This window comes from Mustela erminea, chromosome 6, assembly GCF_009829155.1.
Source record: "Mustela erminea isolate mMusErm1 chromosome 6, mMusErm1.Pri, whole genome shotgun sequence".
In the NCBI taxonomy this organism is placed as follows: domain Eukaryota; kingdom Metazoa; phylum Chordata; class Mammalia; order Carnivora; family Mustelidae; genus Mustela; species Mustela erminea.
Genome location: NC_045619.1, coordinates 89,501,999 through 89,516,061, shown reverse-complemented (window position 1 = coordinate 89,516,061; position 14,063 = coordinate 89,501,999). Strand labels below are relative to the sequence as shown.

Genomic DNA, 14,063 nt, shown 5'->3' with positions numbered 1-14,063 from the left:
TCCCCCTTTGTAATAGTTATCGTTTGTGATTCCTAGGTCAGCCCACCACCACCCTGACCCCTGCTATGCCCATGGACAGAGACTACCTGTTTTGTTCTCTGCTATATCCCCAGCACTTAGCATAATGTTTGGCCCCCAATAGATACTGATTGGAAGAATGAATCCAACCCAACTGTTAGAGTTGTAGTAGAAGAGGCTAGCTAAGGGTTGGCTCTTCTGGACCGATGATGATCATAGGGTTAAAATACATCTCAAGAGGTCATCTGGTCCACACTCCTATTTCAGGCTCAGCCATCGCCCTGCCAAAACCACCAAATCTGGATTCTCGGGAAAAGTGCTGGCATGGGTTCTAGTCCTGAGAAGAGCTGCTTCCTCTCTCTGGGCCTCAGTTTCTCCTCTCTAGTTCAAGGGGGATGGATTGATCTTCAAGTTTCTTCCACCCCTGCCAGTGTGTGGTTTCAGAAGACACAAAGCACTTTGGAAATGAGCAGCCCCTGTGTTTGAATCACCAGTGTTGGCCCCGTTCCCGAGAGTGCCAGCTGCAGGGGGGGTGTGTCCTATGCCTGGCAGAGTGGCAACGATGGGCTTTTTCACAGGCAAACCAGGACATACACAGTGAAGGGTGGCGGAGGCTTTCAAGTCATCCCCTGAGAGGCCAACATCTACTCCAGTGGTGCTGCTCATGCCCACAAGAAGCTCTGGAAACTTCTCTTGCGGAGAGGTCTTCTAGATGGGTGTCGGAGCTGCAAGGGACACAGGCCTCACTACAGGGTACCCACACCTCAATTCCTGGTCAAGTTCTGTTCCCCAGCTGGCTTCCCTCCTTCATCACAAGGCATGACCCCCCAGTCGTTTCCACCAGAGTAAAGCCACTCCAAAGGACAAAGAGTCACTCCACAGTGAGGATTTTCAGAGCATATGCCACAGGCTCTGAGATGCTTCCAAAAGAGTTTCCAGAAATGTTTGAGAAACTACAGCAAATTGGTGTGAACATATGGTTTCCTGGGGGGACCGCTTGGATGGGGTCGTTGCTCCTTTGGGTGTGTAAATCAGTCTCAAGCCTCACCTCGTCAGAGCCAAGTGTGTGAAAAAGTATGAGTGCGTCATGTATCCAACAAGCAGAAGTTCACCCCCACCACAACAGCCAGGTGGGGAGAAATGCAAAGACAGACATATGATCCCTGCCTCTGATTCCAAGCCTGGGTCTGAGACTTCCCAGGATGTGGTTGGAGCACCCCTAACTCAGGATGACAACATTTTAGAATGGGAAGAAACCCACGCCACCGCCTAGTCGCCCTCATTTTACAGATGATTAAACAGAGACCAGGGTGCATTCGGTGTAGGGAGGAGGTGACTGCCCCACCACTGTGGCCCAGAGAGTTGGTAGCAGAGGCAGGAATTGACCCTCTAACCTTCTAACCTAGCGACCCATTCCAGCATCAGCTCGTTCCGTGACCTCACCCATAAGAAGTAAAATCAAGATCTAACACAAGCCTCCCTCCAGGTCGGTTGTGAGGTTTAGTGACTTAATGCATGAGAAGATTTGTGGAGGTAAGGAGGACAGCTAAATAAAAGCAGGACGTCCTGAGAACGAAAAGAACAGACCCATCAACCCAGAGTCCAGCTCTAAGACAGGGCTGGGGGGGAGGGGGAGAGCAGAGATGAAGTGACTGCGTCACCAAGTCACATCCCCGTGGCCTTAAATATTTCATGGAACCAGAAGTGCCCTGCGCGAAACAGCTGCTTCTCCTCCAGCCAGGGCTGTGACTGCAGCAGCAATGGCAACATTTGCACCTGCGTGCCCACCTCCCAGCAGGCACCTGCAAGCCGGGGAAGGGATTCGGGCAAGGCAGGCTCCACCTCCAACCAGGGGGCTCCAAGAGCAAGTAGTGGGCCCTCCACGCCTCCCCAGCCCTGTGTGTGAGCAACCCATGCCTTCTTCCACCCACAAGCTCAACATACACTCACAGCCACCGCCCAGCTCTGGGCATGAATGAAGGTCAAAACAGGATACCCAGACAGCCCCATTCTAGCCCATGCAGAGACCCTAGCCCCAGAGGCGAGAGCCAGCCACACTCCACCCCCCCCCCCCCCGCTACCCACAAACGCTTCGCCCACCTGCACCCAGCCTCCATCTCTTGAAGCCAAGCCCATACCCAGAGCTGTCTCCTCCCTCTCCCTGCTCTCTCCTCCTCTGCCTCCGCCCCAGCACCGGCTGCTCCTGGGACCCTTCTCCCCACACAGCCCTCATCAGCCATCTCTCCAAAGCCTGAGCAACCTGGGCCCCTCTCCTTTCCTGTAGCTTTTGGGGAAAGGGGTTTGGAGAACCTGGAGCTTAAGGAAGCAACATGAAGGGTGGGTGTAGGACTTTGAGAGGCATCTCCATGGCCAGACCACAGTCTGAGGGGGAAAAAAGGAATATGAAAGAGGCCCAGGCAAACTGGCTTTATGGGGGTCCGTGAAGGTTCTCCTGATGAGAGTCTAGAGAGACGACTCCCCTCACGGCTGCCCTGCTGGGAGATGACAAGACAGTAACAATAGCAGGCACGGATTGATCAAGGGTCTTCTATGTGCCAGGTACCTTAACTTATATGAGACTCAACCCTATCAGGCAGGGTCTCTTCTCCCATTTTACAAATGAGGCTCAGTGAGGGAATTCTGAGGCCCCAGAGATGCAGGGTGTGAGCATCGTGACTTTAAGCTCCAGGGTCCTGGTGGAATGGGGTAAGGGATGGACAAGTCACCTATTTGGAAGATATTTGGGACCCTGTTCTGTGTATGTGTGGTTAGGAGGTAGGCAAGTGGGGCAGAGCCAGAGCAAGCGCCTGCATGCTAATGGACCCTGCGTTCCCCTCCCCATCTGCCTCCCCTTGGCTTCAGTGTCTTCATACCCCCTCCCTCCTCGGTCACTTCTGGTTGGGGGGGCAGTGCTGGGGAGCAGCTTCAGGGGAGGGGCTGGGAAATACAACTAGTTGTTTTCCTGCCTGGCCTTGCTACATCAAAGAAAGAGTAAAGGCAAAAAGATATCTATCGGGCTCCTGGGTGGCTCAGTGGGTTAAGCCGCTGCCTTCGGCTCAGGTCATGATCTCAGGGTCCTTGGGATCGAGGCCCGCATCGGGCTCTAGCAGAGAGCCTGCTTCCCTCTCTCTCTCTCTGCCTGCCTCTCCATCTACTTGTGATTTCTCTCTGTCAAATAAATAAACAAAATCTTTAAAAAAAAAAAAAAAAAAAGATATCTATCTGCACCCCCGTGCTCCTGGCAGCACTCTTGACAATAGCCAAGGCGTGGAAACAACCTAAGTGTCCGCTGAGGGATGAACAGATGAATGGAGACAGTTGTGATAGACACAGATAAAGATATAGCTATAGAGATGTATGTGTATATACAATGGAATATTATTTGGCCTTAAAAAATGAGGAAATCCTACAATGTGGATGGACCTTGAAAGGATTATGCTAAGCAAAATAAACCAGATAAAGACAAATCCTGTATGATCTCACTTGTATGTGGAATCTAAAGCAAAAGTCAAACTGCTAGAAAAGATCAGATTTGCAGTTATCAGAGGCAGAGGGGAGGTGGAGGGAAAAATGAAGGAAGGTAGTCAAAGGGTACAAACTCCAGATCTAAGATGAATGGGTGCTGGGGTGTACTGTACAGCATGATGACAGAAACTAACACCAATGTGTGTTACACAGGAAAGTTGCTACAGAGCTAACTCCTGAGTTCTCATCCCAAAGAATTTTTCCCCCTTTTTTTCTCTTCTTTCTTTCTTTTTCTTTGTTACTGTATCTTGAGAAGATGAGTGTTGCTGAACTTACTGTGGTCTTCATGTCACAATATATGTCAGTCAAACTGGTGTTGTGTGGCTTCAATTTATACAGTGATGTATGTTGCTTGTTTTTCAATAAAACCGGAGAGGAAAAGTTTTTTAAAAAATCAGAGGGACCCTACAAGTGCAGACTGAGTGTAGGGGGTCATTTCTAGAGTCCAGGTGACTGACCTAGAGTCAGGTGACTGACACCCAGCAAAATGGGGTCGGTTAACAAGCAAATGGAGGTCTGGCTGGCCCACTGAGTCCCTATAACCCCAGGCCTGCCCTGAGAAAACTGAGCTGGGCCTGATGTGTGTAAAGAGATATGGCTAGGGGGGAGGACAGGGGAGGCTATTTTGGGAGGTAAAAGGGGAAGGGGCCTTGATATCCAGGTCAGGGAAGGGCTGCTCAAGGGAGGAGGCAACTAGGAAGTAAGGCTGAGCCCTCAGAGGAGAGGGTGATCATAGGGACCCCAGAGAACCAAGCATTAATCTGTGTGGAGCTTGCCAGTTGCTGGTCTGAAGGCTAAAGAAACAGATCTCTGGCCCTGGCCCTGGCCCAGCCCCTCCCCCAGAACTCCCTGTCCCTTCTCCCTACCTCCAGTCCTTCTCCTCCCCCAGTGATGCACCCAGCCCTGCACCCCCCTCAGGGCCACAGCACCTCTCCTCCCTCTATCCAATTGCCCCCAGACCCTGGCATGGTACCCACCAGATCCTAGGAATAACCTATCTGCCTCACTCACAGGTATTGACTGACTTCTGATCATATACCAACGTAGTAAGTTCTTCAGGGAGTCTAACCTCCATCCCTTCAGTTACAGCAGATCATTTTCATCACCCTGCCAGTAGCGGAATCAGAAACCAACCCCAGCTGTAAACAAGCCACCCCACCAGGAGCTCTCCCCTCCATCCCCCAGCCTTCTCCCCTTGCAGGCCTTTCACCTGCTTTCCCAGCCCCACAGTTTAGCAAGCGGAAAGAGAAATCTATTTCACAAGCATTATCGGCTCCCCACCCCCAACGCTCCGTCTGCTGATTCCCAGATGGTCCTTTCTCCGCGAGCCCTCCACCCACTCCCATCGGCACTTCAAGAGAGGGAGGCTCTGGCCTCTGGAGACCCTTTAAGGTCTTCAGTTCTCCCTCCCGGTCGGCCGAGGGAACTGCCAGCGCCCGGACCGCACCCCTCCCCTCCAAGTTTTCACCTTCGTCCTAGTGTTTTCCTCTCGAAGGAAAGTCCCTCTCCGTATCTAGTCTTCATCCCTCCTGCTGCATGCCTAAATCCCCTTTCCTTTCTCGCTCCATGAGACAACCCGTTTTAAGATCATAAATGAAATCTTCCTCTCGCGTTTGCCGCCTCCTCTTGGCAGCGCCCCTCTCTACCTTCCCACTCATAAAACCTGTCCCAGCCTGAAGAAGTTCTCCGTCCCGCTCCCCACCCCCACTCCCTGCCCGGATCTCTGAGGACACCTGGATGCCGGCAGCGGCCGCCGACCACGACCCGGACCCGGCCACACCCGGCTCGCCCGCCCGCGGGGTGGGGACCCCCGCAGCCGGCGGAGCAGCCACGACGGGGTTAAGGTTCCGGGCTGGGGGAGGGGGAGGGGGCCGGGAGGGGCGGGTGCGGAGCCAATCGGCGGCCGCAGAGTCCCCGGGGCCGATAGCCGGGAGCGCTGTGCCGGGAGCCGGGAGCTAAGCGCGCCGGGCTGGGGCCGGGGCCCGAGCGGAGCGGAGCAGAGAGGGAGCGCGCCCGCCCCAGCCCCGAGTCCCGCCGCTTGCCCTCCCGCCGCATCGCGGGCTTAGCGGCCGCCGCCCCAGCCATGGAGCAAGACAACAGCCCGCGGAAGATCCAGTTCACCGTCCCGCTGCTGGAGCCGCACCTTGACCCCGAGGCGGCGGAGCAGGTGCGGAGCAGGGTGGGGTGGCCGGGGACTCGCCCAGCAAAGGACGAGGGACCCCTGGGCTGAGAAACCTTCTTCGTCTGCCCTTGGCAATGCGCCCCTGTGAGGGCGACCGCGCTCAGTTTGGGGGGCTTCTCTCCCCTCCCCCACCGCTGGAGCCACATCTCCCTGTCTATGCTAGGGCGAGCGCCTCCCCTCGAAGCCTGTCCCTGCAGAGGGTCGCTCTCTGCCTCCCCAGCCCTGGGGGAGGGGGCCTGCATGAGGACACGACCCCTCCCCCCCTTCGCCAGTCTTGCATCCCCCACCCAGTCAGCCCCCGCCAGAGTTTCTGAGCTCGGTGGGGGCGCCGAAGGGTACCGGCAGCCTTGCGGGAGGGGTTCGGGGAAAAGGTAGGTAATGGAGGGGAGCCTGGTGCTGTCAAAGGAGTTGAAAGAAGAGAAATAGCCCTCCGGGTCCTCCCCTAACCAAAGGCTACCTTGCCTGACTCCAGAGAGTGAGAACAAGAAGGAGCTCAGGAAAACTGAAAGGGCTGGGGCTTTGGGGAAAGGGTGGTCGGGTCCACAGGCTAAGGGTCCCCTCTTCTGTAAGTCTGAACACGTGGGTCCCTATTCCCAACTCCTGCCCTTTGGAGCACAGGGAGTGGGGATGGCATGGAGAGATGGGCCCAGGGAAGCCAGAGGCAGGGGCTTTCTGGGGGCTGGGTGCAAGGAACCCCATGGGCAGGGGAGCAGTCCTGTGCTGGCCTTGGCTCAAGGGGTGGGAGTCCAAGGCCCTGGCCCAGCCCAGGGCCTGGTCTATTTTTAGCTCAGAGCCGCCTGGCAGAGGCGGCAGTGGATGAGAGTGTGTGAGCAAGTGTGTGTCTCAGGGAGAGTGAGCATTTGTGTGGAGACGGTGACCCCCCATGATCACTACTACCGCCCGTTTACGAAATATTTGTTCATTTGCTCATTGCTCCATCTTTTTTTGTGTTCTCTGTCCATTTCCCTGGACATCCCCGTTCCTAAGGAATATCCATTGGCCACAAGGTCAGTTCTCCATTTCCCCCAAATGGCTCCCAGGACTCTGGCTGGGCCTCCCCACCTGAAAAAACTCTGTAGCCTCTTGGGATGGGATGGAGAGAGTGTCCTCTGGCTTGCTCCAGCTGTCTGGTGGAATAAGGTCAAGGTGTGAAGGGAAGGGTCGGGACACACACTCTCCCTGTGACTTCAGCTTCCCAAAGTGTGGGTAGGGGTGAGAACCTGCACCTGCCCCCTCGCCCTGGCCTGGGGTAAGCCGCTTCTCCAGACCTGGAAGGGGTGACAGTAGGAGGGACTGTGGGGAGACCTCAGGCCTGGTGAGGATGAGGAGGGTGGGGAGTGTTTCCCCAGAGTCAAGGGCAAGGCTGTTACACCTGGAGGCAGGGGGCTGGCTAAGATAACCTCAGACTCAAAAAAGGGCCCATGACTGTGGGCTGGTGGGGTTAAGGGTGAGGTGCCAAGGACTGCCTTCCACCAGCATAGACAGGTCTCACAGCCTGACACCTGCATCTGTTTGGTGTTGGAGAAGGCAGGTGTCAGTGTGTGTTGGGAGAAGGAGGGGGTAGGCCAGCTTGTTCAGGGGTCGGGAAACAGAGGAGGAGAAGACAGTGGTAAGGCGCCAGAGGGAAAAAAGAACTGGGACTTCCACCTGCTTTTCTCTAATATTCTGAAATTGGTGTCCACTAGACCTGAAATTCTACCTGCAGTCTAACTCGGCCCCTCTAGCTGGGTCACCCAAGTGTGTTACCCAATCCAGAAGCTCCAGGCGTGGCAGGAGCTCCTAATCCAGACTGGCATGGGATAGCAAAAGAGGTTAGAAGCTGTGAGTTATGGAGCACAGAATGGCAGCGGGTGGAGGGGTGCCCACAGCTACCAGGTCTTTGGCATGACTGGTTTGGCAGCAAATCAGAGGCAAAGGCACCAGGTGTCCTTGAACACTGGGATTGAAGATAGGTGCAAGAGAAAGAAGAGAGACCATCTATTTGTTACCTAGTAGTTCAGGTGCCTGGAAGGTGCTTTGGGAAGGCTGATTTGACTCCCTTCAACTATGTGATATCGAAATTCTCAAAGACTCTTGAGTCCCTAGAAATCTTATCCAAGGCAAGGAAATGGGCTAAGGAAGGAGCCTGTCCAACATCTCAGAGCCCTGCTGCCCTCTCAAAGGCCCTTTCTGTCCTCCTTGTGGTCCCTTCTCAGCCTCCCACCTTCCACTAACATCCCCATCCTCTCCCTGTGTCTCTGACTCCTCCACAGCCAGCATCCCCCCTCCACCCACAGCAAGAAAGACATAAAGAGGAGTCCTCCCCGGGGAAGGGATTCCCCTCACCCCACAGATGTGAAGCCCACATGCCGGCCTGCTGGCGCCCAGCCCCTCTGCCTCAGGAACGGCCAGTCAGACTCACAGCTGATGTTTGTGTAGTGCCTATGTGTATATGCATGTGCATGTGCATGCGCGCGTGTGTGTGCACACACACGTGCGCACGCACGCACACACACACACACAGAGGACTGGTACTGCCAGGGACCTTGAAATGTCACCCCAAACAGATGTCGCTGGAATCTCCAGAGAAACAGTGACCTACGCCCACAATGCCCCCATTGGATGCATCCCATTTCTTTGGGGAGAGTCCCCCTCTCAGACTAACCTCTTGTGAGGGCTGAAATCCATTTCTGGGCATAGAGAAGGGCAGGCGTCTTACCCCACCCCCAATGGTAGTGAAGCTACATAATGGACACAGAAGATAGGAAGTTGATCCTTCAGTATCCTCACCCTACTGCCCTCAGCTCTGGATAATTTTAGCCCCTTTCCCAACCCCTTTAGACTTCCCTCCTCTCTCCTGCCCTGGAGGGAGCTACGGGGACTCCAGCCCCACGAGACCCCTCGCTTCTAAGCCTCTAAACCCTCCAGAGAAAGGGAAAAACCCACACGTCCCAGGAGTCCTTGGACTGACTTCAACAACAATCAACTTTATTGGCAGCATGGCAAAGGAACAGCAGCCACCCTGCCCACAGTCTGCTTTTATATGTTAATTTCTTAGAACGGGACCCTGGAGCCCAGGATAAGATTTTTCAGGTAACTTTAGGCCCTGATTAGACTCCTGCCTATGGCTCCTGCTAGTATTTTATTTACCATGACCAGGATTTCCCCAGACCGCATTTCCTGACAAATTAGAAAGGCAGTGTGCCCAAGGATAGGGAGGACTTTGGAGAATGAGCCAAGGCATGGGCGTTGGCCGGGAGAAGGCACCTTCAGCCCTACCTTCCCTGTGCCATTCCCCCAGCCTGGGCGGGGACCACAGGGTGCTCTCCATTGATGCCAGCGCACTAAAGGTTAATGTCTGTCTGGGGCTGTGGGCTGGAACACTGAGGGAAGAGCCTTGGACCTCCAGGGTTATTTCTGACCATTGATCAGGATGAACGGAAGGACAGCCAGCCAGAGATCAATGCATGAGAGCAGATAAAGCTGCTAAGATGGATTACGAGGGAGATGCAAAAACAGAAAGGGGTTGGGGGTCTTTTGGGTCCCCAAGGGAGAGGGGTGGGCCCGAGAATGTCCATCTTGGGATGGTAGGTTCAGTGTAATGTGGCATTTTTTGAGATGTATTAAGCCAGGAGCCTGGATTATGTTGCTGAGTGGTATTGGGTGGGGCTTCGATGCTTCCACGTGCACTTGACCTCTTCCCTCAGATTCGGAGGCGCCGCCCCACCCCTGCCACCCTCGTGCTGACCAGTGACCAGTCCTCCCCAGGTAACCCCAGGGATGGGTCGTTGAAGGGCATGGGTGCTGCTGCGGACAGCCAGGTCCAGTGAGAGCAGGCGGGCACTAGCGAGAACAAGTGCAGATCCAAGGATTCAGAGAGCTAGCTCCGCAGCCCCCCGGGGATCAGAGTCGGGGAAAGTGGTGGCTGTATTAGCAGGAGCATTTCCTTTGCTTTGGCAAGATGGAGCAGTTCTGGGGAAGGGGAGGGAAAGCACCTGGCTCCTAAGCCCCCCAGGAATTGGGGTGGTCAACTGAGTGCTGGTTGCTGCGGCAACAGCTTTCCAGATTTCTCCAGCAACGGAGATGCTGCAGGCCCCCCACCCCCAGAGGCAGTGACAGCTGTGAGGGGGAGGGACCGCCTCCATCAGCCATCTTCCCAGCCCCCAGAGGGGAAGGGGAAGGTTAGACACAGCTCAGGGAGCAGCTGGCATTCCGGTCACCCATGTGCCCAGCAAGGTCTGGAGAGAGAACCAGGTGTTTGAGAATATCAGGGGAGCTTGCCAGGACAGTGGCAGAAAGGCGGTCGTGCTCATAAGTGAGCCTGGAGTTCAAAAGGCTGGAATCTCCAGCCTGCACCCAACTACCAAAAAGGGTTGTTGTACCTCCCTGCCCAGGGAAACTTGCTCTCCTTCATCCCGTCTTCCCTCCCGCGCAGGATTCAGTTCCTGAATGCCGCGCAGGGTAGGGGGACAATGGTTGGGAGGAGATGGAGGGAAAGAGCCAAAGGACCATGGATTCTACTTCAGGAACCTCCAGGTCCAAGGCAAGGATGTAGACACAGACTGACCCCAGAGTCAAGAACAGGACTCCGCGCAGGGAAGAAAGCAGGGCAGGAGGGAGCCAAAGGGAGCGGGCCTGGGGCAGCCATCAGGGCCAGCTTCCTAGGGCAGATGTGAGGGACAGATCGGAAAGCTGGTGACTGCTGAGGCTTCTCCCCTTGGGAAGTCAGCTCCATAGGGACCCCTCGGTTTTCAGTCCTCTTCACATTATCCTTTCCCTGTTCCCCTCAGAGATAGATGAAGACCGGATCCCCAACCCGCTTCTCAAGGTGAGCCGGTCCCTCTCGCTCAGCCCAGCCCAGAGAACCCAGAGTTTCTTCAGAGGATTATTCCTAAGACCACCCCCTCCCCAATCTGTAAGGCCTTTTGACTCCCTCTCCTCTGCCTCCAAGTGAATATGAGCGGACACACACATACACATACACACACCATATCCCCCATACCCAGTCTCCTTGCTCACCACTGTGTGGGGGAGGGGAGCACCCTGGGAAGCAGGATATTTCTCCCCTCACTTTCTGAAGACCATAGCTGACCCCCAATCTCCAATCCAAAAGCATGGCAAGGCACAGAAGGCAGGGGAGAAGGGCTGGCCCCCCCACCTATGCTCTGTGTCCTTCACAGTCCACGTTGGCCATGTCTCCACGACAACGGAAGAAGGTGACAAGGACCACACCCACAATGAAAGGTTAGGAAGACCCCCCCCACCTTCCCATCCCTTTCTTCCCCTCTGTGCCTAAGACTGAGCAGTAGACTTAATGACCCCTTTTTGGAGGGAATCCTTGGGAAGTCCTTAAACCCGCCTTTATTATAATCGAATTGCTGCTAGACAGTCTGGGCTGGGTTCCAGCTCTGCCTCCGACTAGCTGGGAGGCCTGGGAGAACCTGCTTCACCCACTGAGCCCTGAGCACCACCTCACTATGGCAGCTAAAGAGACAATGAGTGCTCACCACACGGAAGGTTCTCAAGTATTTCTTGAATCTAAATGGAGTCTTTACTCTTTCCCCCCACGGGAGATCAAGTATCTCAGAGAGTTAGGAAGATCTATGGTTCCTGAAGGCCCTGCCCCTCCCCTCCCTTACTTTCGAAGGAAATATGTTTTATTGTATACCTTTAGGCCCTCCCTGGTGCTCAGCAAATATCCCCTACCCCCACCCCATTCAGGTCTCAGAGGGTGGAAAAGTCACACAGGATCCACTGGCCCTTCCATGGGGCTGTGGAATAGGACAGTCCACAGAGGAGACTCTGAGCTATCACATCCCTCCCTTTCTCTGTGCCCCCAGAGCTCCAGATGATGGTTGAACATCACCTGGGGCAACAGCAGCAGGGAGAGGAACCCGAGGGAGCAGCTGAGAGCACAGGGGCCCAGGAGTCCTGCCCGCCTGGGATGAAAGACACAGAAGCGGAGTTAAGGCTGGGCTCGTCTGGGAGAGCACAAAGTACGTTCAGGCTGGGGAGGGACTGGCCCAGGAGGAGGCAGACCTTACCCATCATGGGGAGGGGTCTCATCATAGCCAGAAACTGCCCTGAGAATATGGATCCATTTCTATGGACCACACGTGTTTGCCTCTGTTCACGTTGCCTCACTGAATGATCCCAGCCCCTCCCTGCTTGGATGGAGTTGGGGGGTGGTGCTCCCTGCTGGGTGGTGCGAGCCCACCAACAAGGGACCCACACTCACAGGCTGGAACCTGGTCTCTGTCATTCCACCAGCAGTTTTGTTTTGTTTGTTTGTTTTTCACTGCCCTCGGTCTGTAAAATGATAATGACAACGCCTCTGGCCTTGGGTTGTTTGTGGAAATGGGATGAGACCGGTTCTTAGCCCAGGAGCTGACACATACAAAGCTTGCAGTAAATGGAAGTGCTGTTAACACGTGTCCGCAGTCCCTTAGTGGATTCCAGAATCCAGAGTTCTTCCAGTTACACGAAGGTGACATCATACATGTACTGTGTATTACATACTACCCAGAAGAGCACCCTGTAATCAAACACGGTAATAGTTCTGCAGTGAACTGAATGGTCTCACTAAATGACATCAATGAAGACCATCAGTAGTCCCATACAAAGTCAGGTTTAGCCAAATTGTACCCAAACTTGTTTTAACTTTCCTTTGTTTTGTTTTATTTTTTTAATTTCTGATGGCAAATAAAAAAAAGAAAAATGGTCCTATAGTCATAGCTGTGATCAGAGAACACACCATGGGTCTTATCTGATTGCCCCCCTCTCAAGGGTCACTGGAGTATCAGATGGGATAAGAGGAGCAGCAACCTCTACCAAAATTCATGAATACTGCCTTTCCCTCCCACCGCCCATTTTCCCTCCTTAGAGCCTGCAGAACCCATCCCTAAAGCTCAGGAGAGGGGCAGTGAGAAACCCAGCAAAGAGGAACCCACAACCCATATACCACCATTGGATTCCCAGGGAGCCAACTCGGTAAGAGCCCAGGATTGGGCGCCCCCGTCTGCAGGAAAGCAGGCTGCGTAGATAACGGCAAGGATGAAGATCTGGAATCAGGAAAAGGGGGAATAAAGGACCAGCTTCAGTCACTGAAAAGCTCTTGTCTCAGGCAAGAAGATTTGGGGGTATTATGTATCCATGGACAAAGAGAAATGGGATTAAGCTACAGGACAAAGGAGTGAGGTTAGGCTCAGTACTAGTGTGTTTGGCTCCTAGAATGGGTGATGGAAGTCTGCCATCAGCTTTCTGAGAAAAAGTATTTGGAACCCAGAGGAAGAACCTCATGTCCAGGCTGTGTGAGCAGTAGTCCTGCCTGGAGTGGAGGCATTGATGAGAGAGCCTTGTGGGCTTTGATTTTTCCAGTTCCTCCCTCCCCTGCGTGAAGCTGGACAAGTTGGGGGGACTGGTGTCAGACATTGGAGGTTAGATGCTTGACAATGGGCAGAGCAGCAAGGGTGGGGACAGTAGGCCCTCTGGTCTCTCACTCGCCCTCTCTTTCTGCCCCTCCCCCACAACAGGTCTGAGAGTGGAGGAGGTATCCTGCAATGGAGACTGCGGTTGGGAATGCATGGACACTGGATCAGTTTCTTACTCTTCACTTTTGGGAAAAATCTCTTGTTTTTAAAAAGTGATAAATTTGGTGTTAGGTCCTTGGCATTTTCCTTCTTTCCCGGCATGGAGAATCCTCTTTCCCTCCCTTCTTGTCCTGCCCTCTCTGCAGCCCCCTCTCCTGCCCAGCTCCTCTGGAAAAGAGGAAATCGAGAAGCTGGACGGGAGCCTTGGGGGAGGGGAGAGAATTCTCCCCTCAGCCCTGCCCCTACTTGCTGTGGCAAGAGAGATGGGCGGGGGGGCAGTCAGACAGGTGTAAGGACTAACTTCCAGGGCACCAAGAAGGAAGGAAAGGCCTGGGTTCTGGGTTCTGGGTTCTCTTCTCTTAATTGAGGAAAAGATACCAGCCCCCTGCAGGATTGTCCCAAAGCTGAGACTTGATTCTACAGCCCATCCAGCTGTGCCTGTGCTGTGGCCGCCGTCTGCTGGGCAAAAGGGGGAACTGTATCCTGGCCCTTGGCCCAAGGGAAAGGGGTTGTTGTGTTGTGTGGATGCCTCCTTGACTGCTCGCTCTCCAAGCCTCAGTGATTCCCGGCTTCAGGATGTGGTCCCTCCTCCAGAGATGAGGAGACCACCACCCCTATTCCAACCTGATAGCAAAGCTGGGTTGAGAACACAGTGGCTATTAATGACGAGGCCCTGGCTGGGAGCCTCTCTCTCCCTGGTCTAAGACACGGAGGGGCCAGGGCAAAAGACAAAAACCCAGAACAGGGAAAGAAACTTCCCTGGACAGCCA

The 14,063-nt window shown here is 54.4% G+C and overlaps 1 protein-coding gene across 2 annotated transcripts; it reads left to right on the top strand.

Moving 5' to 3' along the window:
- Window positions 1-5,090: 5,090 nt before the first annotated feature.
- PPP1R1A (protein phosphatase 1 regulatory inhibitor subunit 1A) lies at window positions 5,091-13,675 on the top strand. 2 transcript variants are annotated; one of them, XM_032348492.1, is made up of 7 exons: window positions 5,436-5,710; window positions 9,412-9,472; window positions 10,495-10,532; window positions 10,885-10,948; window positions 11,545-11,700; window positions 12,588-12,694; window positions 13,237-13,347. In XM_032348492.1, exons 1-7 carry the CDS (start codon window positions 5,627-5,629, stop codon window positions 13,240-13,242), a joined length of 516 nt encoding a protein of 171 aa, XP_032204383.1. In that variant the 5' UTR covers window positions 5,436-5,626; the 3' UTR covers window positions 13,243-13,347. The 2 variants fall into 2 exon arrangements, with proteins under 2 accessions (XP_032204382.1, XP_032204383.1); XM_032348491.1 differs by lacking the exons at window positions 9,412-9,472; window positions 10,495-10,532; window positions 10,885-10,948; window positions 11,545-11,700 and having other exon boundaries at window positions 5,091-5,710; window positions 13,237-13,675.
- The last annotated feature ends 388 nt before the right edge of the window (window positions 13,676-14,063 follow it).

What these genes read in the sequence shown, in the direction of transcription:
- PPP1R1A (XM_032348491.1), top strand. Translation starts at nt 5,627, where the DNA reads ATGGAGCAAGACAACAGCCCGCGGAAGATCCAGTTCACCGTCCCGCTG. An exon ending in ACCCCGAGGCGGCGGAGCAG is followed by an intron (nt 5,711 to 12,587) that starts GTGCGGAGCAGG and finishes TTCCCTCCTTAG; the next exon opens with AGCCTGCAGAACCCATCCCT. An exon ending in ATTCCCAGGGAGCCAACTCG is followed by an intron (nt 12,695 to 13,236) that starts GTAAGAGCCCAG and finishes CCCCCACAACAG; the next exon opens with GTCTGAGAGTGGAGGAGGTA.